Source organism: Canis aureus, chromosome 8 (genome assembly GCF_053574225.1).
Source record: "Canis aureus isolate CA01 chromosome 8, VMU_Caureus_v.1.0, whole genome shotgun sequence".
Taxonomy (NCBI): Eukaryota; Metazoa; Chordata; class Mammalia; order Carnivora; family Canidae; genus Canis; species Canis aureus.
The window spans coordinates 55,220,328-55,247,295 of record NC_135618.1 but is presented as its reverse complement, the minus strand read 5'-3'; the positions used below and the strand labels follow the sequence as shown (position 1 = coordinate 55,247,295).

Sequence of the window (26,968 nt, the reverse complement as noted above, 5' to 3'; positions counted from 1 at the left end):
GCCCCTCTGTGCCTCAGTTTCTTCATGCATACAATGGGATAATCAGACCTACCTAAGGGGCCAATCCAAGGACTGGGAGATCATTCTCTGTGAAGGACCAGAGTATAAATATGTTAGGTTTCCCAAACCTTGGGTCTCTGTTGCAACTACTTGGCTGGCGGCCGCTGTGGCACAAACACAGGTGCAGGTAATAATGTAAATAAGTGGGCATGGCTGGGTGCCAATAAAACTTTATTTATGGACACTGAAAAATTGAATCGTATGTAATTTCCACGAGTCACAGAAGAGTCTTCTGGTCTTTTTAACCACTGAAAAGTGAAATAAAAAAACATTCCTAGGTCTTGAGCAAAAACAGGATCTGGACCTCGGGTCGCAGTTTGCTGTCCCCAACACTCATCTCTGTAGGTGCTTAGAACAGCACCCAGCACACTGTTGCTGAGCTAATATTGAACACCTGTGTGCTCAATACATGTTAGGTATTATCATGTTGGAAGGTGTGAGTATGGAAGTGGTGGACAGCGGTGGTTGGCTTTTTGGGGAGGGGCAGGCCACTGGTGGGGGAGGAAGGGCCTGCCTGAAGGGGAAGAGAGGCTGAGGTGAGTTATCAGATGATCCTTTGTGCCTTGGGCCACCTCTTAGCCGGGGTGTCCCTGTGCTTGGGTAAGGGGCCCGGAGCACTGGCTTGACTGCCGAGGACATGGCCCCACCTCTGCTCCCAGAGTGAGGACCTCCCATCACACCCCCAGGCATCCCCCATTGCACTCTGCCCCGTACACCCTCTGAGGACCTTGGGCCAGCTCCTTGCCTGAGGGCACAGAGGAGACCTGGCCCCAATGTCACAAACTGAGAACAGCTGATTCACAGACAGCTCCAGCTTCAGGGCTGGTGCCTCTTCTGGCTTTGGCACTAGGCAATGGTTGTCCGCCCTTGATACTTCGGGTCATCCCCCTATGTCCCCACCCAGGCTGGAGGAGTGGGTGAAACTCCAGGCTTGGGGCTTTGGGGGAGTCTTTCTCTCTCAGGATCTGGTGATAGCTCTGTCAGGCTTCACTTCTGGCCTTTGTCCGGGCGAGCACCATTTCCTTGGCCCCCATCTCTCTCTGGAGCAGATGTGCGAGGGGTTTGGGCTGCCAAATCTTTCTCACCCTGGACAGCTGTGAGGGTTGCTGGGCAGGGTCCAATGGATCCCCCTGCACACACTGAAGCCCTGTGTTGTTGTTCAAAGCAGACTTTTAGTCAATGTCTCTGAAGAGCCTAGAGGAGGTGCCAAGGGTCCCCCTCCATGTGCAGGAGACAGGGTCTAAGATCTCAGACCGTGGCTGGGGGTCCTAGCTACATCTCTCTTCACCTCCCGGCCTCAAGACTCAGCTGGTTCCTGGGTATCTGTGAGCTGGTCGGAGAAGGCCCTCTCCAAACGCAAGGTATTGTATCTGGGAGGTGGTGTGCCAGGCACCTGGGTCCCAGGGGCTGGCGGCAGGCGCAATGCGGAGGTGAAAGTGGGCAGGTCATCGTCTATATCAAGGCCCGGGTTGTCTTGGCCCTGAGGGCTGGGGGGAGCATGTCTCCGGGCCCACCACTCCTTGGCCTTCTGCCACTGGCGGCGGGTGATGATAGAGAGGGAGTCAATGAAGAAGACCTCGATGATCTCAATGACACAGACAACAGAGCAGCTCATCCACAAGCCCAGCTGGCCACCAAAGTTGGACAGAAGCATCTCGATCTGCAAGGGAAGTCAAGCCACATCATTAAGAGGGCCCCTCCTCCCGAGTTGGTCTCATGTAGGGACCCCGATTCCCAAGGGAGTCCCTGGCAAGTCTTGGCCCTGAATGGGTTTGGAGGAAGCAGTGGGTGGGCTTCCTGTTCCTTCTTCCCCTGCCTACTCTGATCCCAGGCCTGGCTGGCCTACGGCGGCCCTACCGGCTCAGGTTGGATCGCCAGCATCTGACTCTGCTCCCTGAGGCTTGTCGGATGGGCACATTTGCAGACCCTGGACAGGTGCCAGAAGGAATATACTCACGCTGTTGGCAGGGCTCTCCATGATGGATCTCTGGTTCAGGTCTTTGTAGAATATTAAGAGTTTGGCCAAGTCTGTCCTGCAGAAATTCCAACAGGCGGGGCCAAGGTGAGTCAGGCACCTTTGGGTTCTACTAAATGGCCAGCGCTTCTGCCCAACCCCCAGCACAGCCCAAGCCCTGAGCTTCCTGGGGGTCCTGGAACCCAGCCCATGGGGCTCTGTGTGTACCCTAGACCACATCCCCAGCCTGGGTCTGGTTTTTCAGGTCACTCATTCCCCTCAAAACCATTTCCCACTCTCCAGACTAAGTCAGCCCACCCTGCTATATACTCCCCTAGCTCCCTATTCTTTATTAAGCCCTGACATTGCGATTATTTGATTGCAATCTCAAATACGTACAGGAGACATGCAGGTAATGTAAATGAGTGAGGTAGGCTGGGTATAAGGAAATGATAATGACCATAATAACAGCCAGCATTTATTGGACACTTCCTGTGTTGCCACCAACCATTCCTTTTTTTTTTTTTTAAGATTTTTTTTATTCATGATAGACACAGAGAGAGAGAGAGAGGCAGAGACACAGGCAGAGGGAGAAGCAGGCTCTGTGCAAGGAGCCTGACGTGGAACTCGATCCTAGGACTCCAGGATCACGCTCTGGGCTGAAGGCAGGTGCTAAACCGCTAAACCACCCAGGTATCCCCACCACCAACCATTCCAAGTGCCTTATGTGAATTACCTCGTTTAATATTCAAAACAACCCTATGTAGCTATGTTTTAATCATCCCCATTTTATAGATCTGGAAACCAAGACCCCAGTCGGTTAAGTAACTTATCCAAGAATGTACTGCAATTCAGACTTGGATAAATCTGGCTTCAAAGTCTATGCTGTAAGCCATGGTACTAAATTGCCTCCTGATAGAACTGCGGCAAGCTGGAAAGCCCATGCCTATGTCAAAGGGGCAGCTATTACTCAGCTCTTTCGTGCTATGCAAGAACAGAGGTTTGCTATTTCCAGAACTTCTGATCTTTTAAGGAAAGCCAGAAGTAACGGATCCCTTTTGTGGAGCTGCATTTGGTCTAGGGGTCACTGCCTTGCATGCGATGCTTGGTTTAATAGTTTGCAATTGCTTGGCCAAAGTCTATTTTAATGACTAGACCATAAGCACATTGGGGGCAGGGATCATGTCTGCTCAGTCATCATGGTACCCCCAGCACTGCACACAGCACCTGGCACCTAGGGGATATTCAATAAATACTGGAGGCTAGTCTGACCTCCACTGGGCGAGGCCCAGTGCTGGGCTCTGTGGAGATGGGAATGGCCCAGAGAGATGTGAGGTCCCATGGCAAGTCCCTCATCCTCTCTTACACCTTTGTCTCCATCCGGGGGTCCCTGAACTCTGGCCTGGCTGATTTTGGCTAAAGCTCCCTTGGAAGTGAATTTTGATGTGGACAATTTAAGTGAGATCAGAAGCTGCGGGGCTCAGAGGAGTATTTTTTTCCAACTTGGTCAAGATGTATCAGGAAGCCATGAAACCAACTTCCTAGGCCATGACCAGTACTTTTTACAAAGCAAAACAGGATAGGAAATATCAGATCTCAGCCACAGGGATGTTCAAAGTCTTTGTCAACTGATACAGGCACTAATCATTTAGAATGGTGTCAGGATCATTGGAATGGATGTAAACAGTTGATTTGGCTCTACTGGTTTGCAGCATCTGAAGATTGGCCTAAATGCTTTGTACATCATAAGGAAGGGCTGTTACATGAGACTTTTTATCTCATTTATATAATCAATAGAAAACCATTTTCATACTGCAGGTTATGGTCAAAACGTTTGAGAACCCCAGACCTAAATCAGGGCCTGGCTCCCGACACGAGCTCAATCAATATTTGTTGAATAAAGAAAGGAATACATGAAAAAGAGAGGGTATGGCAGTGAGGAAGCAGGTGAGGAGGCTGGGGCCCACAGCCAGCCGAGGCAGAAGAAACAAGGCGAAGGTCCACTTACTTGTTGAGTTTTTTCTTTATTTGCTGGCCTTGGTCCCAAGTGAGAACAGGCAGCAACCATTTCTGCAATGGAGAAAGAAGGCATGACCTGGGGATGCCTAGCGAGGCCGGGGCCAGGCTGTGGGCCTCCTCTGTGGACCTCAGCCCCCCACCTGGCCTCCCCTGTGCATCTCCCCTGAGGCTGGAGGACACAGGTAGAGCTGAGGATGTGAGGGCAGAGACAGGCCAGGAGAACTTACCTCGGAAACCACAGATGGCCACTGTGCCAGACTGGTGGTCAGTGTCCACTCCTTGAAGCTAAGGGAGGAAGGGCACAGAGTGAGCGTGGGCCGCCCGACCTGGCCCAGCCCGGTGTGTCCCATCCTCCCAGGCCCACTCACCTGCAGGCTTCCCGGCACACCGACTGGCAGCCCAGCTCTTCTCGGACAAATGCCTGGTGTAGCTCGTAGTAGCAGTACACTGAGGGACAAGGCAGAGGGTGGTGTGAGCTGCAGGGCCACAGCGCCCTTCCTGGGAGTCATCAATGGTGCCCCCCCGGGTCTCTTTTAAATGATTTCTCCTCCCATTTTCTACAAACACTGGCTCTCTGGAAACAAATGCTGCTTTGCCATGTTGGGAGACACAATGCTGTGGAGGTCAAGGACATCCATCGGGGAGTCGGCAGCACTAGCTTGGAGTCTAGCTCTGTTACTCCCTGGCTGTGTGACTTTGGACAAGTTGCTTAACCGTTCTGAACCTCAGTTATCCGATCTGTGAAAAGGGTACTGTCAACAGTTCTACTTCCTGGAGTTGACAGAGGTGGTCAACCTCTTAGCACAGGCTGGGGTTCAGCATTAGGTCCTCAAATCAGAAAGTAGAATTCAAGCCAGGCTTGAGGACAGGAGTGAAACTCTGCTTCACATTTCTCTACCACCACCTCCCTCCTGCAAAAGGCCACAGCACAGGCTGGTGCTGTGGCTGAGCTGATGCTCGCCCCTGGCTGGGTCTTACTTACTCCAGTTGGGGTGCTGCTGATAGTTGCAGTAGTTGGCTGCCGGAGGCAGGGGCTGGCTGTACTGGGCACACCCACATTTCTCCACCATCTTTGTCTGGAAGCACGAGTGAAGGCAGATCTGAAAGACGAAGCCCAAGGATTCCCTTAACCTCCTTGCACGTGGACGCCAAAGAGCTCCCCTCTCTACACAACCCGCATCCAGAGGATCAGCTTCCCACAGCCTTGGCAGACAGCATAGATGGGTCCCTCGTGGCACAGCTGATTGGGCCAGGGGTGGCCTTGACACCAAAGGGACCAAGGTAGAAAAGTTATGGAGAATTTCGGCTGAGTTGTGGAGAACAGGCTGTGCTGGGGCTGGACCCGGGGCGATCCTTTCCCAATTGCATTGAGTGCTGACATGGGAGGAGGGGACATTGGAGCAGATGCCAAGAAACAGAGAGAAACATGGTCCCCAACTCTTCTGTTCTCAGGTCCAGTCCCTCTACACTGGATCCTTGGGCATCATAAGCCGCCACAATATTCACAAAGCTTGGGCACCTGGGTGGCTCAGTGGTTGAGCGTCTGCCTTTGGCTCAAGTTGTGATCCCGGAAAAAAAAAAAAAAAAAAAAAAAAAAAAAGTTGTGATCCCGGGATCCTGGGATCGAGGTCCACATCAGGCTCCCTGCAGGGAGCCTGTTTCTCCCTCTGCCTACGTCTCTGCCTCTCTCTGTGTGTCTCACAAATAAGTAAATAAGTAAAATCTTAAAAAAATATATCCACAAAGCTTATATAGCATGAAAACTCATGACAAGGGCTCCAAATCCCGGTTTGCCATGCCCCAGCTGTGTGACCTCAGGGACTTCCTTAACTTCTCTGATGTTCGGGTTTCTTCACCATTGAAATAAGTCTAACAGTACCTACTTCATGAGGTGGTTGTGAGCAGGAAGTGAGTTGATATCTGTAAGGTGTTTGAACATGGTAGCCTCTCACTAAATATTAACCAGGCGTGTCTTTCCAACGAACTGACCTTTTTTCTTTTCTCTTGGTCTTGAATTCAGTTTGATTGTATGTTTATTACAAGTGGACATTCTTTGACCAGCAATCTCTTCTCACTTAGCATCCCTACCACCTTCCAGCTCAGCTCTGGTGTAAGCTATAGAGGACTCAGGGCGTAGGAACACCTGCTCTTTTTACTCTGCTGGGGTGATTTTCATGAACTCTGAGCATCCCAGTAGGAGGGGAACTGCAGACTCCCAGAATGTAAGAGAAGGCATAAGGGGATGGCCCTCAAGGGTTGAACACTCAAATGCTTTCAGGGGTCAGTGATACAGGTAGTGCATTAGGGGCTGGTGGGGACTACAGTGAATGAGAACACACGCGTCTTTTAATGGGGCAACTCCACCCACTGTTTATACTGCAGGCATATGGGCCCCCATGTTGCCAGACCTTGTTTTTTTAAGAGAGGCTGGAAATCTAGGTTTTTATATGAAAGTCTCTGACTTTTAAATGGCCACCTGGGCCAGAAAAACTAGGTGTGCAGGCTGGAAGGAGCTGGGGAGCTGCCAGTTGGCAGCCCCTGATCCAATCCTCCCCGTGATTGCTGAGGATGACATCACTGGCCCAAGGACATCAGCTAGCGAGGGGCAGGAAGAGGCCCAGAAGCCAGGGTCCCGACCGCTCAGCGCATGCCCCTCCCAGACTGTTTCTCTCCCGTCCCTCACTTGCCAAGGCCTATTTAGGGAAGCAGGCCTGTCTCGGCTGTACATTGTGTTCCACCCAAACCTCAATCAATTCAGCTCTCGTTACAGACAGGCTGCAGAAGATTACAAACCGCTGGCATTATTTGTTCTTGAGGTCCTTGGATGAACCCCAGGAATCATCACCAGAGTTCCTGGTCCCAGACACACCCCAGCCTCCAGATAGCCGTCTCCTGGGTCCAGGCCACAGCCCAGGGCTGAGGGCCCCCTCCGCCCATACCTGGAGGGAGTATGCAGCGTTGTAGATATTACTGATTGGCACGTCACTCCCATCCTCCGTGCACTGGCTGTAGGGTTCGCTCAGCTTGAAGGACTCCGTCTGAAATCACAGCAGCACACATTCAGCCCTATCTTGTCCCAGGATCCAGATGGGGACACCCCTGGTAGCTGAGCACTTCGTCATTTAGCAAATATTTACTGAGCACCTACCAGATGCCTGGTACTCTTCTAGGCACTGGGGACTCAACAATGATCGGTATGGACAAGCTCCCTGCTCTCATGCTTACTTTCTAGTGGGGTAGATGGACAATCAAGAGGCAAAGAAATGCATCCGATAAGTGGATAATTAGGGCCAGTGATCAGTGAAACTGGGAAGAGGGACTGGAGGGCTTGGGGGGAGGGGTACGGTCTTTCCAAGAGTGATCAGGGCAGGTGTCTTTGAGAAAGGGACATGTTGGCTCAACAAGGAATGGCAAGAAAGAGCTGGATTTGCTCAGACGTGGAGGAAGGGGGGAAGGCAAAAGAAGCAGCAAAGGCTGGCGTGCAGGGTGGCTGGAAGGCAGCACGAGAAAGATGGAGCCAGAGAGGAAGGCCAAGACCAAATCACGGCAGACTCCATGCTGCGAAATCTGGATTTGGATTTTGAAATGGTAGTAAGCCTTTGGAGAATCCACTGGGAGAGGGCAGGAGGGGAAAAAAGATAAGCAGTGGCTGTGTGCTTCATGAGATCCTCCTTCCAGGGAAGGACCCATTTCCTACCCTCTTGTATGCTGGTCCCAGAAGTTGACTTGGGAAAATTGACTTTCTTGGAGAGGGCCAAGGAATGCCCAATAGAGTAGAATGATGATACCCTGATCAGAGGAGGTGAGAGAATCATAACTCATAGTTCAAAAAACCTTCTGAAATAATGTTTCATTGGCTACTTTTGGCTCTGGTTACTATTTGTTACTGCAAATAAACAATCCAGACAAGCCAATTAAAAAAAAAAAAAAAAAAAAGAATGGGGCACCTGAGTGGCTCAGTGGTTGAGCATCTGCCTTTGGCTCAGGGCGTGATCCTAGGGTCCTGGGATTGAGGCCCACATAAGGCTCCCCACAGGGAGAAGCCACCTGCTTCTCCCTCTGTCGATGTCTCTGCCTCTCTCTTTGTCTATGTCTCTGTCTCTCCATGAATACATAAATAAAACCTTTAAAAAATATAAAAATAAATTTTAAAAAAGTATAATGTCTCGTAAGGGATATGATAACTGAATATAAATTGTGACCAGTTTATAGCCAGTTTCCTTGGGGGTGGGGGCGTTGTATTGTTTTGTTTTGTTTTTTGTTTTTCCTGAGAGTGGGAGAAAAGGGGAAATCGATGGCAGATTTGTGAGAGGAAGAAAATCTTTTTTTTTCCTTGAAGAGTGGCCAGATAGACAGAAAGGGGATGAGGGTTGGGGGGAGGGTGGAATCAAGAAGTTTGACCCAGGTAGAAAATGTAGCCAACTCAAGTAGCTGTAATCTCCTTCTGTTTGTATTGTAATCCATCTGCTCTCCATTAGTCTCCCCCAATTAACTGCAGGGACCTTGAGGGCAATGAACAGAGCCCATTTTAAAACATTTAAACAGAAGCAAAGGGAAAAGTAACCACGTGGTCTCCTCTCTTCCCTAGGAGAGGAGCAGATCTGATCCCAGATACACAGAGAGACAGGCAGACAGACATATCCGTACTCATACACTGCCTTTGCCCTGCAATCTCCCCTTCTTGCTAACAATAAAGAGTAAGTATCTTTCTGCATCAGTACAGAATAAACAGACTTCCTCCATTCCTCCAATAGCGGGGTGGCTAACAGATTCAGGGTGTCCAGAACATGCCACGGCTGGCTGGGCCCTGGTGTACAAAGATGCTAACAGTGGCTTCCATGGAGGGCACTTCAACTCAATGCCACCCTCTAAGCTTCCCCCAGGGGCTGGATGCCAGGACCCTGAGATCATGACCTGAGCCAAAGTCAGATGCTTACCTGACTGGGCCACCCAGGCGCCCCTCAGCTCACCTATTTAAAGGTATGAACTGTGCCAGGGAAAAGCCCAGGCAGCAGAATGATGCCCTAGATGGAATTATGGGTGGTTTAACTCTCCTTTTGCTTTTGTTCTGTTTTTATATTGTAATAAATTATAAAATTTATTTGTGTATGGCAAAGTTGGTACTTTGAATCAATGGAGGAACAAAAGAATTCCTCAGTATATGAAGTGAGGACTACTGTTAACTCTTTGGAGGAAGTAGAGAATTCTATCTCAACTTCACATCCTGCAGAAAAAACATTCTAGTGAATTAAAGTATTAATTGAAATAATGAAATAACTGGAAGGTAACTCAGCTCAGTATCTGATCTCAAGGAAGGAAAATCCTCAATAAGCATAATGACTAAAGAAGAAAACAAAGATTTCGACTATGTAAACATCTGAAGTATTTGCATGTAAAACAGTAGCATAAAGAAAACGAAAGGAAAGCATAAACCGGGAAAGATATTTGTAATACATATGGCAAATAACTAGTACTCTTTATGCTTTTTATGTACGGAAGAGATCAATGTCTCAGAAAGGAGGAAGGGAGGAAGGTGTCACCAATGCCAAGAAAAATTTTCCTAACCTCTCTTTTAGCTTCAAACTTAATTTTCCTTTCCTTCACATCTCTTTTCCTAAAAATAAAAAGTACAGTAGCAGCCAATATTTTTGGAACACTTACTACATACGAAGCACTGTTCCAAGTGCTTCACATGAGTCTACTCATTGAATTCTCATCGGCCCATAAAGTCACATCATTATTATCATCCCCATTTCACAGATGAGGTAACTGAGACATTGAGATTATACAACCAAAGTACAAACCTGGGCACTTAATCCCTGTTATGCATATGCTTGCGAAAAGAGGCGTGCTTGTGTTTATAGATTTAAAAATGCACAATAGGGTTTGCAATGACAATGAAGTCTCCCCTCTCTCCAAGATCTGGCTCCACACCACCCTGGGTGAGTTGTCTACCCTTGTCTACTTCCTCATCTCCCATTCATGACCAGCTCAACATACTTTGGTTTCTGTTCCACTCCTTCCACCGAAAACTGCTCTGGCAAAGAATACTGGTGATCTCCTGGTGCCAAACCCAGAGAGCACCTTTTGTCCTTTATCTTGATTGACCTCTCAGCTGCGTTTGGCACTTTTGGCTCACATCTTCTTTGAAATCCTCTTCTTTGATTTATCTGACACCAAATTCTTCCTGGCTTCTTCTTCTCATTCTCTGCCTCTATTTCTCCATTTTCCTCCTGCTCAGCCCTTACATATTTGCATTCTGTCTCAGGTCTTGGGTGATGGCATTTACTTCCAAGTCTAAAATTATGCTAGATGCCCACCCCTCCACCCCCACCTCTGTTTTTCTCCTGAGCTCCAGGTTCATAGCATCTCTGGACCTTCTCACCTGGATTTCCCAAAGGCACAACAGCTTAGGTATGTCCCAAACTGAAGTGGTCATCTTCCCCCACAAACTTATCCCTCCTCTTGCATTCCCTAATTCTGAGCCTGGCACCTCTGTCCACCCCACTATCCCAAGCCAAAACCTAAATATCAATCTAATTTCCCTTTCAGTGAAGGCTTTCCTCATTGACCTTGGATGTCAAGCCCTGTTGCTTCCATGCTGGAGTATCTCTCAAATCCATTCACTTATGCTCATCCCCCCAGCCATGGCTTCAGCTAGGAGCCTCATCATTTCTTTCTGGGGTTACTGTAAATATGCTGCCTCAAGTATCTTGATTATTCATCTTGGCTACTTTATCATGACTATGCTTCAGCCAAAGAGATTTCTTTCTTTCCTTTTTTTTTTTTTAAGATTTTATTTATTTATTCATGAGAGACACAGAGAGAGAGAGAGAGGCAGAGATGTAAGCAGCAGAAGAAACAGGCCCCCTGTGGGGAGTCTGATGTGGATTTGATTCCAGGACCCTGAGATCATGACCTGAGCCAAAGGCAGATACTCAATCATTGCGCCACCCAGGCGGGCCCCAGACAGCGATTTCTCAGAAAGTTTTACTGCTTGGTTTAAAATCCTTCCTGTGACCCCTTTGTAATTGCTTTGCCCTTCGTTTGGACAAAACTATTTGCCTGACACTTGTCTTTCAACACTCTATCACTAGGAAGCCTTCACCAACAGCTGCTCTCTGGGCTCCCAACCATCTGTCCATCCATCCATACATCCATCTGTCCATCCAACGTTATTTGCTGAGCATCTACTATGTCCTAAGAACTGAGCCTGGAAACAAGACAGAGAATGTCTCTGTTCCCATGGGGCTGGGAACTGTGTTGCAAAGCTGTGTGTCTTAAAGATAAGATATTTAAAGGCAGGTGTTCTGTTGTATTCATTTCTGAATTTCCAGTGCTTTGGACACACAGTCCCTCACTGAATGAAGGAAAATGTTTTAACCAATTGATTGTGTCTACCAGCTTCACATGTCTGTCTAGAAAAAAAATAAACAAATAACAAATAAAGAAGAAAGGAAGGAAGTCTAGTTTGTTTGGACTTATTCTTAGTGACCCCACGCTGACCTCTTATAATCCCTAAGATTACCTTTTGTTGTTCCAAATGCTCATAAATCAAAAAGAGAGCTGACTGACCCTGCTCTGTCGCTTTGGTTCTATATGTCTTAAGTTAGGTGTAGCAGAAAACCTACCCATGTCTTTGTTTACCCACCACTGTTAAAGAAAACATTTTCTTTCTTAACAAGATGGTGGGTATTTCTAAGCTCAGAGAAGGAAATCAGAGGGTAGAAGGGTAGAAGTCCTGAGTTCTTGCACTTGTCCAACATCTTGGATCCTCACCTCCAGGCCTGCAGACACTGTGAGGGGTTGAAGGGATGGAGAGGGCAAAAAGAGAGGTCATAAAAGTTTTTAAAGGATATAGGATGTACTGCAAGTCCCGAATCATCATTCAGGCTGCAAATAAAACTGCACGGGAAATGTTGGGTGAAAACATTCACTATTCCTATTTGGGAGTTTTGCAATTCTGGGGACTAGAAGGATCAATTACTTCGAGCCTTAAGCGATACCCTAAAGTTTTTCCAAGTCATGGTCTCGTAGCTTGGGGCTCAAGGTTATCTGTGGGGGGGAGGAGCAATCCGTATCCACACAGTCCAAGTTGGTACAGGACACTTCCCGTGTTGCAACAAATGTCGCACTTTGGAACATGTCTCCCGAGAGCACCTGGGTTCCAGGGAACCATCCTGGTTGTTTCTCTTGTCCAGGATTGTCCGTTTGATGGGGCACTGGAGCCACAGATTTCCTCTGGAATGGCACCGTGTCAGTTCATCATCTAGGCTGTTTCAACTTAAATATTGCCTCCTTAGGAAAGCACTCCTTGAACTCCCCACTTCCCCCCATTAAAAAAAGTAGGTGAGCCATCCCCCTGATACGTTCTTGTGCATCCTGCATTTCTCCTTGCTAGCACTGATGATGATTACAATTAATCATTTGTGCAATTTTTTGGCAGATTCTAAGCTCCGACCGGACAGCGACAGAGTCTTACACTTTGATATGGTCCCAGTGTCCAGCATGTAAAGGTGCTCAGATAATGCTTGTTGAATGGATAAATAATGGATGGATATACTCCCAGTGCTCACTATATCACTTTATAACCCCAAACGAAGCCATCTTTTATGGCTGTGCTAAAGTTTTTGTCATTCTAGGGGTGCCTGGGTGGCTTTGTTGGTTGAGTGTCTGCTCAGGTCGTGATCTCCAGGTCTTGGGATCAAGTCCCACATCAGGCTTCCTGCTCAGCAGGGAGTCTGCTTCTCTCTCTCTCTCTCTCTTTCTCTCTCCCTCTCTCTCTCTTTTCCTCTACCCCAATCCACTGGTTGTTCTCTCTCAAATACATAACTAAAATCTTTTTAAAAATTTTAAAAATAAAGCTTTTGTCATTCTAGCTTTGCTTTTGCTTAGGAAGACACACTGCTTCTCCTCTCCTGTTGAACCACTCAACTTTCTAAAGCTGAGGTTCCTGAGTTTTCTGCCTCTTGGAATAATCACCAGAGTTTGGTAAAAACACGGATATTGGACACATCTCTCAGAGATTCTGATTCAATGGATCTTAGTCCGATGATGAGTCAGGTTTGGAAACCACTGCTCTGGAGGACAGATATGCAAGGAATGAAGACAAAAGGTGGAGAGTTACTGGCATAAAAAGACCTCAGTCCTGCAAACAAGAAGATTGCCTAAGTAGCGGAGTGGCTGGGGGCACACTCCTCCTCACCTTGCCCTTCTGCTTCCATTGGGCATAGTTGACTCAGGGAGTGGATATCTGCAGAGATGTGCTTCTGTTGACAGGTATGAGTGTTTTTGGCACCCAGTGAGGTCAGAGAAGGTCAAAGAGTTGAGGGAGAATAGTTCTTGATAAATGAGGTGAAATTGGTGGAGGTATGATTGGCTAAATAGAGTTCCGATGGCCCAGTGACTTCCCATTAGCCATTAAGGAGTGGTTTATATGCTTCGGAGATCTTTCAGGCGGCCCAGAAAGAAAGGTGTTAATCGGCTCTATTTCCAAAAAAAAAAAAAAAAAAGGACACCTGGGTGGCTCAGTGGTTGAGCATTGCCTTCAGCCCAGGGCATGATCCCGGAGTCCTGGGATCGAGTCCCATGTCGGGCTCCCTGTGTGGAGCCTGCTTCTCCCTCTGCCTGTGCCTCTCTGTCTCTCTCTGTGTGTCGCTCATGAATAAATAAATAAGATCCTAAAAAAGATTATATTTTTAAAAAAATCTGCTCTATTTCCATTAGTGACAAATATAGTTAGTGTCTGATGCACAGGTTCCATAAGTGCTAGTTAGTGTCTGTCTTTGCAACAAGCGAGGTTACTTCAATTCTTTCCCAAAATGCCATCCTGTGTCCTCGCTTGTCCATAGAGAAGATACAGAGACAGCCTTTAGCATAACTGCTGGAATGACCATTGCAGGGACTATTAGGACACAGGACGATGCTTCCTTTTGAAACCAACACACTTTTCCATAAGCTGTACCTTATTGTTTATCCTTGAAAAAAAAAAAAAAAGAGCTGTTCTCCTAGCCACCCCTACAGGAATCAGAATATTCTCTTACCAGGTGCATCCCTATGGAGGTGGCCATGGCAGTCTCGATCTCTGTTCCCACGTCCTCGATGAAGGGATATTCGTCCTGCCGATGGACAATCACCTTAGCCCCAGTGGAGGACACCAGGAAGGGGTTGTATTCCTCTTCGTTTATGTACAAGATGACCTGCAGCCCTGGGAGGATACATGGCTACTGTGGTCAAAGGCTCGTTAAACACTCCCTGGTGGTAGCCTACCTCTTCCGCTGCTTTGGGAATCTCAAAACCAAGACATGGGCATTTCCAACAAGTAAAAGATGGACAGGGCTAGACTGAGAGCTTCGTGGAGAAGGGGTTGGGGCGATGGTGCCTGACTTGCTCACTGCCGTGTGCCCCAAAATTGCATCACGGCCACAGTTCTGCTGAGCAATAACTGCTACCTTGCCCCAGACATGCATCTCCACATGTTCTTTTGAGATGCGGAGCTCTGCAGAGCATCCAAAGGGACATGCAGTGCTGTGGCTGCTAAAACCCTTATAGAAAAGCACTAATGCTGTATTTGATCACTGGTCTAACTCCTCTCCACACTCCAGCTCCTACCCCTGCAGGGTGTTCTGCATCCAGCAGCCAGAAGGACCTTTGAAAATTGGAGCTCAGGGGCACCTGGGTGGCACAGTCGGTTGAGCATCTGACTCTTGGTTTTGGCTCAGGTCGTGATCTCAAGGTCATGAGATAGAGCCCTGCATCGGGGTCTGAACTCAGCATGGCATCTGCTTGAGACTCTCTCCCTCCGCCCCTCTGTCTCTCTCTCTCTCAAATAAATAAATAAATAAATCTTTTTTAAAAATAAGAAGTATAATAAAATTGGAAATCAGATCAGGTCACTCCCTTGCCTAAAGCCTTTCAGTGGCATCTCATTGGATACATGGGAATTCTGTGGAATAAAATCCATCAACCTGACTATGGCTGTCACATCTACGATGATGCAGCCCTGCCTGCATTTCCCCTCCTCATTCCCCTCCCTGAGCTCTTAAGAAGCTCCAGGCACCCTGGACATCTTTCTGTTTCTACAGCACATTGAATTCATTTCCTTCCAGGATTTTTGTACTTGTTAAGTGCCCCAAATGCTCTTCTGTGGACCTTACTTTGGATCTTCTCACCCCTAACTAACTGTTCTCAAAGACACTTCATTTGAAAGAAAACCCCCATCCTGACTCCAGCACCCCCTTCCCCTTCACTACCTGACTTTCCTCATAGCCCTCATTAGGAATTATAAGCAGAAAATGTCTACGTGTTTGTTCATTCGTTTGTTATCTGTCCCTCCCCCACTGAATTCAAGCTCCCTGGAAGCAGAGATGGCATCTGTTGACCTCAGTATCTCTGACACCTGAAAGAGGACCTGGCATGCAGCAGGTACTCAATAAATGTTTGGTGAATGAGCAAATGAGCAGGGCCAATATGGATTGAAAGAAGAAAACTTTGAGAGTTCATTCTGACTTCTTCCATTTGCAAATAAAGGAACCAGAGCACAGAGCAGGCAAGTGATTTGCTCAAGGTCACACAGCACATATGTAGCAGAACCTCATCTGCATATCAAATCGTGTTCAATTTGCAGAGGACTGCAAAAATTCCTCTTGTGGGTAAGCCAGGCCCATCTGTTCCTGCCTTCCAGTAGCTGAACAGCGGTAGTAGGAGTACTGGAGGTCATAATGGTATTTTTTTTTTAAGATTTTTATTCATTCATTCACTCTCACACAGAGAGAGAGGCAGAGACACAGGCAGAGAAGCAGACTCCATGCAGGGAGCCCGATGTGGGACTCAATCCCGGGACTCCAGGATCATGCCCTGGGCCGAAGGCAGGCCCCAAACCGCCGAGCCACCCAGGGATCCCCTCATAATGGTATTATTAGTGGTGGTGGTGGTAGTAGTAGTAACTACTAGCACTTATGATGTGTTTCATGTGTGTTGAGGACCGAATTATGTTTCCCTCCCTCTAAATTCATATATTGAAATCCTACCCCATAATGTGACAGTATTGGAGACAGGGCCTTTAGAGAGGTAATTAAGGTTAAGTGAAGTCATGAGGTGAGCCTCGATCCCATAGGACTGGTGTCCTTAGGAGAATAGGAGATACCAGAGCTCATTCTCTCTTTCTTTCACTCTCTCTGCCTCCCACAGAGGAAAGCCCAGGTGAGGACACGGCAGGAAGGCAGCCATCTGCAAGCCAGGAAGAAAGGTCTCACCAAGAACCAAATTCACCAGCATCTTGACCCTGGGCCCCTCACCTCCAGAACAGAACAGAAATATCAGTTTTTTAGGCTACTCAGTCTGTGATATTTTGTTACACAGCCTGAGCAGACCGATACAGTGTGTGCCAGGACTTACTCTAAGCACAATACATATATTAAGTCCCCTCAGTAACCTTAGAGCAGACATATGATTATGATTCCCACTTTGTAGATGAAGTGCAGTAACTTGCATGGGGTCACACAGTGAGTGGCAGAGCAGGGTTCGGGCTCCAGAATGTGTTATCTTAACCAAGATAAAGGTATGTTTGCCTTCCTTGAACTTCTGGGTTCAAGTCCACCTGAAAGCTGCCTGCCCTGCGTTACTCATTCCAGCTACAAGCATAAAGCAGAGTGATTTTCCAGTGATGTCACTGTTGTTCTCTCCCAAAAGTAAAGAGGAGATGTCAACAAGGAAAACAGGCACCAAAAAAAGGAGCTAACACGAATGCTGATGGAAACACTGCAGTCAAAGGGGAAGTGGTGTCCCTGGTTGCTGGCCAGGTGGAGAGATCCCGCATTTCTGGAAGGCTGGAGCACCCCAACTGTCCTGCTGCCAGCATGCTCCCTGTTGGTGCGGGCTTCCTTACCATATTCACTGCCCCCCATGGATGTGCTGAGGATAGTCTCATTCTCTCTGTTGTTGAACGTGTAGCAATTCCCATACATTGGATGGTGGAAAAGCGTGAAGTTCCTATGAGGAAGAATATGGGTCAGAAGGAACTTTGGTAGCAACTCCCCTCGTGCCCCTGAGCCTGATGGCTGGATGGGCAGTGTTTATGGGGCTAAGTCTCTTTTATGGACAATAGACATTAGACATGACTTACTTTCTCCACCTCTCGTTTGATAAACCACAAAGCCCTTCCTCACCCAGGCTGACACACGTTGATGAAGGCCTATTCTCTGCTTTGTTCCCTCTCTTAATCCTCTCATCTGTCTCCTCCCAACATGGCACTCCTTCTGCCATATGTCTGCCCCAAATTCTTCTACTTGTGAATTTCTTGGCCAGCATATGATAGTTTTCCATCCCAATACAAGGAAATGATCCCCTGAGAAGGAATGCATCACATGTGTCCTTATACTGACTTTAGAACCCAACCCTCAGGCAGACATGATTCCAATCACTCAGCTTCATAAGGACCAATATCCCTACTTATATATAGTGTTTAAAAATAATGAAATAAGCCTTTTGGAGAGGCAGAACACTCTAGAATGTCCCTTCACTGCTCAGTCACCACCAGGGCTCTGAGGGTTAACTTACTTAAAGGCAGAAAGGTTTGAGGGATCACCTATCTGTACATAGACCTTTCTTCCTCTCTTTCCCACCTTCCCTTCCTTCCTTCATTCCTTCCTCTGTGCTAGGTCAGTGGTTCTCCATCATAGTGTGCATGATGGTAGCATGCAAGGTTATAGACTACCATCAACACTGTTTTTATGAATAATTTATTCTATGGATACTTTGACTCTATGCCATCTCTATCTTCCTCACTGACTCTAGAGCCTAGTTCCCATGTAAGCTGTTTTCCAAAGGGCAGGGTCAATGAGAAGAGCATCTTTTGCTCACAAGCCCACCAACTGAGCTGCAACAGGCAAGGGGCTTGGAGCTCCAAGCCCCTCAGTCCTAGGGAGCTAAGACAGCACAATCCCCTCCTCACCTGGCATCACAAGACACCCCATCAAAGAGGCAAGTGACCAGCAGCTCCTCAGCAGAGTAGCTCATGTTGATTTTCTTCTCCAGGGGGACCTGTGCCATGATGTTCATGTAGTGCAACTTGTACCACTCCTGGATGGCATTGACCCCCGAGCTGAAGGTGTAGAGGGTACAGTGGGATGTGTCATTTGAACACTGTGAATAAGACAAGACAGCAGGCTGAAGCCATTGGCACTACCACTGGCTTTCAGAAGGACGGTAAGGAAGAGGAACTGGGACTCTAGACCAGACACTCAGGGGGGACAGTAGAGACATCTGAAGCAAGGATGGGCTTCCTCTTACTTCCAGGGGCTGAGAGAGATCAGCCTCAAGGACCAAGAAGGGGCTGAGAGTAGGACAGAGTCTCACTGTCACAACTCCCTATGACTGTTCACCAGTTAAGAAGAAAAACCAGTTTCTTTAGCATCTCCAAATATCCAGTTATGGTTGATTATGGCTACTGACTTACTACACACCTCTAGCCATTTCCTATTGGCTCAGCAGTCTAGAAATCTGGATGCTTGCCCAGACTCCAACATGATTTCTCTGCAGGATCTTGGGCAAAGCATTATGGCTCCATTATCTCACCTACCAAATGTTGGCTAGAATGCCCATCCTTCCCAACCTCACAGAGTAGTTGGGAGGACTAGCATTTAAAATATATAATAATGAGAGCCTTATAGGGAGACTGTCGTATGTGCCAGACGTTCTCATCACACAGTTTGGAAACTCTCAAACGGACATTGAAGGATTGATTTTGCTCTTGAGGATTACGGAGCAGGTATCTCATGAAAACAGCCAGGAAAGGTCTCAACGATTAAGAAAAGGTCATTTTTTCAGAATTTGTAATTGGTGCTCTGAGGTCCCACAATTAGCAAGCTGGGTATAAGACATAGAAGTGGTATCTCATCCTACAGAAGTGTCTGGGGCATGGAGAGGTAGGGTGATTGAATGACTTTGCCCAGGACACTAATGGAATTCGATTTTGGTGAATGGCTGCTTCTTCAGAGCCCCTCAAATGGGACCAGGAAGGAGAGATGAAAAGCCAGGCTCTAGCACCTCACAAAGGCAAGTGCTGAAGGGGACATCAGGTATTTCTGCTATTTCTTATCTATTTTATCCCTTCAGGGTCTGCATCCTAATTTTGCTTTGGTGGAACGTCCTTTCCTCTGTTGGATACAGTCTAATGAGACTGTCCACCATGATGCCTCACCCTCCGTTAGCTTTTAGATGATCAAAGCTTGACCAAGACGGGATTTGAATCACCTTTATGGATGGAATAGTAAAAAGCCTGAAAATAGTTGAAGTTTATTTAATTCAGCAGCCATATGTGAAATGACTTTCCACCATTTCTTTCCACCTAGATCCCCAATCTTCCCTAATTTCTGTCCTTTGAGAGGTCTCTGTGAGCTTCTGGTCCCTTTCTAAGACATTTTTTTTTCCTGCTGAGTATTACCCAAGTCAGTTTTAGTTACCTGTAGAAAATTCACCCTTAACTGGGTGTATTTCTTTGGGTAGGACCAGAAGGCCAATGGCAAAGCAGAAACTTTCCTGGACCTACCCTCTGCAGCCCATCCCACGCCCCCAGCTGTGAGGACGTGCATCTCACCAGTTGGAATCCCACCACCTCCTTAGATGCGTGGACGTGCATGGCATCCGATGCCTTGTGAATGATGCGCCCGCTGAATTTCCGCTTCCGCCCTGTGAGGAAGTCCCTGGCCTGGCTGGTCTCATCCTGACTGAAAACCATCAGTGGGACCAGTCGGAGGAATTTGGGCCTTGTGCCCTCCCAAGCCGAGCTCCAGGACTCTGCCTCTCGACGTTTTCGAGACGTATTCTCCGGAAAGCCATACAGAGTCTTTAAGGCCACTCTGGTCTCCTGTTCCAAGTCAGCTAGAAGGTCCCGCACCACACTGTACCTGCCAAGGTGGGAAGGAGTCAGGGGAAGGGGAAGCTGGCCCTTCTCCCCCTCTGCTTTCCGTCAGGGCGTTCAGCCTTGGGCCCACTTCTCCCCTGCCTGCTTGGCCAAGGAGACTAAGCCCCATCCAAAGTGACTATTGGCTTAAATAAACGGTGACAGGCTCCTGTGTGACCCTTGTGTGACTTCTCATGGCTTCATTTCTGCCACTACCATCTGCTTGCTCTCGGGGTGTGTTGGTGAGTTTGCCCCAACCAGCATTTCTGGAGTGGTGACTGTCAGGTGCCTCCCATAAACCAGCCACAGTGAGGACAATTACAGTGCAGACAATAGCTGCTAACTGGAAGTCTGTCCCGGGCACAGGCTCCGTCTCCACCAAGCACACTTGTCCTTGCCCGCTGATTCCCTTTGAATCAGTGCTGGGAGGGAAGATGTTTAACTGTCACCTTGACAACCCCTAAGAACACAAAAGAATAATACAGGTGACTGTATGAAGCATAACACCATCTTTAACTTTTCATAATACAAGTAGTCCTGATCTTCCTCCTATCTGCCCCCCTCTCTCCTCTCTCTGCCCCTTGCTCTGTGACCAGGTGACACAGCACAGTGGCTGAGTGTATACATTCCAGAGCCAAACTACCTGGGGTCCAGTTCCCCATCCCGGTTCTGGATTTGTGACCCCAGAAAAATCATCTCAGCCTTTCGTGTCTCAGTTTTCTCATCTGTGAAATGGGATCATTACCAAGATTCAATGCGTTTATCCTGTGTCTGTGTGTGTATAAATATTCACTATTGATTTTTATCAGTGCAATTATATTTGTTAATATTTCACTTCTTGGGACGCCTGGGTGGCACAGCAGTTGGGTGTCTGCCTTTGGCTCAGGGCGTGATCTGGAGTGCCCGGATCAAGTCCCGCATCGGGCTCTCTGCGGGGAGTCTGCTTCTCCCTTTCCTTGTGTCTCTGCCTGTCTCTGTGTGTCTCTCATGAATGAATAAATAAATTCTTAAAAAAATAATAATAATATTTCACTTCTCCACTGTAACTCAGTTCTACTAGGACAAAGACTGTTGGGTTGTTTGGTCCTATGCCCCAGACTCTAGCACACTGCCTGATGACTTGTAGGTGCTGAGTAAATTGTTGTGGAACAAGCGATGGATGAAGAGAGGGAGGGAGGGACAGAAAGACTCTGAGATGAAGAATGAGTCAAAGGACTCAGGCGGAGAATGAGTCTTAGACCTGATTCTGATTTTGACCAGTTGGTTTCCTTTGATTATCTTCCTCCCCTGCTCCTCCCTAATCCCCACACCCACACCTGCTCAGACGAATTCGGCTGGATTCTGACCTGCCTCACAGATCAGTTTTCAATAATCCCAAGCAGGACTCCAGTGACCCATTTAGAACAGGCCCTTGGCAGACAATAGGGCAGCACGGAGGGCTGATCCTGCCCAGAGCCCAGTGATCTCAATTAGTGGGGCTGGGTTCACTGAGATGAGGGTTTGGGGCAGCTGAGATTCTTCCGGAAGTCAGCTGGGTGTCACTTCTGAGTCAGCCTCCAGCTCACATTTCGGGGAGAGTGAGGATATAAGCCTACAGAGCTCAGGGGAAATGGCTAAGCTGGGCTGAGCATGCCCGTGCCTGTGTGTGTGCATGCACACGTGCCCGGGCTGCGGGGGGGGGGGGGCGGCTAGCGCATCCCAGGCCCAACCTCCAAGTGCAACTGACCCTCCGCCTCCCCCTCCTATCTGTCCTGAGCTAGTCCAACCTCAGAAACGGCTGATAGACAGGAAACTTGGTACAGATTTAACACCTGGGAGAGAGAGTTTACCAAGATTGGCATCGAATTCAGGTTTGTCACAAGCAGGTGTGGGGGCTGGCACGGGCCACCGTGGAGAGGGCCTTGGGCCTCTGCCCGGCCCCCACAGCCTAGCCCTGCTCCTGCCTCTTACTTGTAAGGGTTGATGTTGCAGATGGTGACAGCAGGAAAATCCAGCTTCTGGAAGTGGACTTTGATGGAGACAGAGACGGTGTAGAAGGAGGCCACGAGGAGCGCACACTGCCAGAAGATAAGGGCCACGGCGGTGAGCGTGAACAGAATCCAGAGCAGGCGACGCAGGCGGCCGCGGGACACCACGATGCGGCGACAGCCGTGCGTGTTGGTGTTCAGGCAGTACCACCGCATTAGCTCTTTGATCGTAGGCGCCTGGGGCCCCCTCACCGGCAGATTCTTCTTGATTTTGGCTTTGATCTTCTCTCCAGGAGCCATGGCGAGGAGGGGACACAGAGGGGCAAGCAAACTGGAGGGGTGGAGAGGCAAAGCAGGTGAGCTCACACCCCCCCCACCGACCAGCTGGCCTTTTCCTGGAGGCCAGACTCTGGGAGACACCAGCCCATGTGCCCTCAGAGGCCACCCGCCTTTTTCCCTCTGGGGGCTGGATAGTCCGCATTCTGAGGTCCCCGCCCCTTTTGCGGGATATTTGGTGTTTTGGCCTTGGCAGCTGCCAAAGGGCTGTCTCCCCTTCTTGCAGCCCCCATGCCCAGCCGTGTGGGGGCGCAGGGTGCGGTTTCACCTGTGAATCACTGGACAGCTTTGAGGAGCCTTTCCTCTGGGTGCCTGGAGCAGGAGCCCTCTGCACATCGGCCTCTATACCACTCTTACCACGCTCCCCCATATTTAGAGCAGGAGGCCTGTACCTTATGGCTTCCTTCAGCCTGCTCCCTTGGGGCAGCATTCCTATCACACTTGCCCACCCTGGCACCTAGCTCAGTGTCTGGCACTGAGCAAGTGCCCTGCAAATCTTTTCCAGCAAATATAATCTACCAAGAGAATTTCTTGGTAGCCAACTTAGATCCTGTTTGGTCACTCTTGCCATGTTTTCTAGGCTTTTCCCCCTCTGCTTTTCGTGCAAGTAGAGTTTCTGTTTCATTTCTGTTTAACTTCTCTTTACAGTCAAGCATTCAGTGTTTCTAGAGCACCTTTTAAACAACAGTCCACAACTATGGGCCACTTAATATTTGCCAGGCGCTGTGCCATATCTCGATGATTCTAAGATATCACTAACTAAGGGAATACACTTTGATTAAATAACAGCTTTGGGGAAAATGTTGGAAAGCAAATGACCACATTCATCAGTGTACACGATGCATTTCAATCACAGACACTTTACAACATGGAACAACATTCTTTCTAGAGATGAACTAATAGGGGACCCTCGGGTGGCTCAGTGGTTGAGCATCTGCCTTCGGCTCAGGGTGTGATCCCGGGGTCCTGGGATTGAGTCCAACATCAGGTTCCCTGCGGGGATCCTGCTTCTCCCTCTGCCTATGTCTTTGCCTCTCTCTGTGTCTCTCATGAATAAATAAAATCTTTTTTAAAAAAAGAAATGAACTAATATGTGTATATTGTATATTATATATATTGTATATATATATATATATATATAGAGAGAGTCATGGTTATAATATATAAACTCTCACTAGTCTCATAAATATATACAGTCTATATATATATATAATCTACATCTACTTCATTTTGTGTTTCAACAACCATTACTATTAACTTCATATTATAGAGGAGGAGAATGAGCTCAGAGAGGTGGAGTAGTTCATGCAAGACCACACCGCTAGTAAGTGGAGGAACTGGATTGGAATCTTTTTTTTTTTTTTAAGATTTTATTTATTCATAGAGACACAGAGAGAGAGAGAGAAAGAGAGAGAGGCAGATACACAGGTAGAGGGAGAAGCAGGCTCCATGCAGGGAGCCTAACATGGGACTCGATCTCAGGTCTCCAGGATCACAACCCCAGCCCAAGGCGGCGCTAAACCACTGAGCCACCAGGGCTGGCCAGATTGGAATCTTTTAACCTTCACCACTGTGGTGTATGCTTTTCAGAGGCCTGGTGTGCTGGGTGCTGTCCCTTCCCCAAGGAAGAAGGAAAGAGAAGGGATCCTGAGCTATTTAATTTCCAAACTCTGGAGAGTCAATGTAACCACCCCCCAACAGTATTGAGCCCTGGTAAGGGGGGAGGGGAGGTATATGGAAACTCTGCCTCCTATGTTACCATTAGTGACAGAGGCAAAGTAGAGAATACCTTAATCTGGAGTAGGATAGACAGGGTGGTCCCCATGTCCCAGAAGGCCTATGTCTGGGACAAGAACTTTAGTTGGCCCCATCAAGTTCTTCAGGCAGGATTCTGGACTTCAGGAGTTACTTTTTTTCCACTCTGACCCCAAATTGTCCAAATTGGGGGTATTTTCCAAATTGGGGAGCTGGGGCAAAGGTGGGAGGCTTTCAAGGTTATGATGTTAATGGGTTTCAAGTTTATGATGTAAAGGAAATAAGAGTGCTGGGGGTGGAGGGGCCAGTGAGATGTCCAGAGTCGGCCACCTCCCTCTGACAGCACCCCCTCCCAGGTGCATATGACCTTACTGGGATGGAGGGAACCTCAACTCTCAAAATTATGCTGTTAGCTGCTTGGCAAGAAGAATGTAACTTATTTTGTTTTGTCATTGAAAATATTTCTCATCCCTACCTCTTCTCTCAGTACAATCCAAAAGCAAAAAAAGTTAACAAGTTTGTTTGTTTGTTTGTTTGTTTGTTTCAAAAACCTGGGTCCAGGGACACACTTGGGTTGCTCCGTCGCTTAAACCTCTTACTTCGGCTCAGGTCCTGAGTTTCGGGCCCTGGGACAGAACCTCACCTGGGACTCCACACTCAGAGTGAAGTCTACTTGTCCCTCTGTCCTCTCCCCACTTGTGTTCTCTCTCAAATAAATAAATAAAATATTTTTTTAAATATTAAAAAAAAAAACCCACCCTGGGTCCAGGTTCAATTTCCTGTCAAATAAAACTGCAACCCAGGGAAGGTTTTCTCCTCTGGGTAATGTTCAGAATCACAGATTCTGGACACTCCTGTCTCTAACTCCTCACTGAACACAATCCCTGGGGTCCCTGTGCCCCATCAGCTCCTTCTCCAGGACTGACCTCGGCCCCACTGGATCAGCCACGGATGTCACTGAAGACACAAGTGAAAGAAGCTAAACCGTCTTGCTCATCACAAAACAGATAAATGTTCACACAAACAAGTGTGTCAACTTCAAAGCAAAGCAAGGTTGTGGTTACTACTAGGTTGTGCTGCTTGATTAAACATGATGCCTTTGAGGAAGAACCACTGCTGACACAGAGCTCTCACTCTTTAAAGTACTTTACAGGGCAGCCCTGGTGGCTCAGCGGTTTAGCACCCCCTTCAGCCCGGGGTGTGATCCTGGAGACCCCGGATCGAGTCCACGTCAGGCTCCCTGCATGGAGCCTGTTTCTCCCTCTGCCTGTGTCTCTGCCCCTCTCTCTATCTCTCTGTTTCTCATGAATAAATAAATAAAATGTTTTTAAATATATATAAAAAAATAAAGTACTTTACAGGTATTAACTCATTTCATTTCCACAATAGACTTCTGAGCTAGGCATCCTCATTCCCCCCATTATACAAATGAAATGGAGACCCTGATGGGACACCTGGGTGGCTCAGTGGCTGAGCATCTGCCTTTGGTTCAGGTCATGATCCCAGGGTCCTAGGATAGAGTCCCATATCAGGCTCCCTGCAGGTAGCCTGCTTCTCCCTTGGCCTATGTCTTGGCCTCTTTCTCTGTGTCTTTCAAAAATAAATAAATAAAATCTTGAAAGAAAGAAAGAAAAAGAAAGAAAGAAAGAAAGAAAGAAAGAAAGAGGGACGCCCAGGTGGTTCAGTGGTTGAGTGTCTGCCTTTGGCTCAGGACGTGATCCCAGAGTTCCAGGATCGAGTCCCATGTTGGGCTCCTGCGAGGAGCCTGCTTCTCCCTCTGCCTGTGTCTCTGTCTTTCTCTGTGTCTCTCATGAAGAAAGAAAAAGAAGGAAGAAAGAAAAAGAAGAAGAAGAAGAAAAAGAAAGAAAGAAGAAAGAAAGAAAGAAAGAAAGAAAGAAAGAAAGAAAGAAAAAGAAAGAAAGAAAGAGAAGAAAGAGAAAGGAAGAAAGAAAGGGAGACCCTGAGAAGTTAAGTAGTTTGTCCAAGGTCACACTAGAAAGTGGCTGAGCTGGGATTTGAACTCAGGAGTCCACACTCAACTACTAGCTGTGCTACTCCTCAGATAGTAATAATGACAATAATAGCAATAGCGGCTATCGTTTATTGAGCCCTTTCTACTCCCAGCCGCCCTACGCAGCTCTTTTTTACACATTACCTTGTTTAACGCTCACTCTAATTATATGAGGTACTAGTACTGTGCCCATTTCACAGGGGAGGAAACTGAGGTGCAGAGTGATCGGCCCCAAGCCACACAGCAAGATTCAAAGGACTTTTTTCAAATTGCAGGGCTGCTCAGGACAGCGACTCCCCCCTGCGCCCCGCGGGCTTACCCCCGACCTCACCTGGCTTCCAAGCATCAGGCTCTGGGCGCGGGACTGAGCCTCCCTCCCCCCCCCCCCCACCCCCGCCCCCGACTCCGCCGCCGCGGCCCACCCGGCACAGGGCGACCGCAGCCGTGCTGGGGCAGAAGCCAGCGTGCGGAATCCAGCGCGACTCAAGTGTTTGCTTCTTTCTGCAACCACAGTCAGTCACCCCCGAGAAGGCATTCCGGAGGGAAAGGGGAACAGCCGTGGTCGAGCGTCACCGAGGCCCAGGACGGGGGCTGCACAGGTGCTGGGCGGAGAGACCAGGCGAGGCGCTGCCCCGACCCTGTTCCCAAGTCGCCCAGACCCGCCTGTCGCCCAGCTCCGCGTCCCGGGCAGCTGGCTGGACCCGCACCCCGCACGGACTGGGGAGGCGCCCCAGCATCCCACTCCGGAGGCAGCCCGGGCTGATGCCCGCTCCGCCACCCACCGCGCCGACGCCGCCCGAGAAGCCACGGCCCCGCGGCCGCCCGGGTGCCTGGCGCCCCCCACCCGTGCGACCCGGCCGGGCTAGGCTCACCTGGCTCGGTCCCGTGCGCGCGATCCCCGTGCGCTGCGTCCTGCCGCCCGGCCAGCGAGAGCATCCCGCCGCCGCCGCCGCCGCCTCCGGCTC

General features: G+C 48.5%; 1 protein-coding gene across 1 annotated transcript; it reads right to left on the bottom strand.

Annotated features, from left to right (window-relative positions):
- Positions 1-214: 214 nt before the first annotated feature.
- SCNN1G (sodium channel epithelial 1 subunit gamma) lies at positions 215-26,968 on the bottom strand. Its single transcript, XM_077906994.1, has 13 exons — positions 26,876-26,968; positions 21,885-22,232; positions 19,629-19,938; positions 17,985-18,175; positions 16,920-17,023; positions 14,077-14,240; positions 6,973-7,071; positions 5,016-5,133; positions 4,402-4,480; positions 4,261-4,318; positions 4,023-4,084; positions 2,018-2,093; positions 215-1,720 (listed from the first exon to the last, which is right to left on the bottom strand). The coding sequence occupies exons 2-13, from the start codon at positions 22,199-22,201 to the stop codon at positions 1,358-1,360; spliced, it is 1,941 nt and encodes a 646-aa protein (XP_077763120.1). The 5' UTR covers positions 22,202-22,232; positions 26,876-26,968; the 3' UTR covers positions 215-1,357.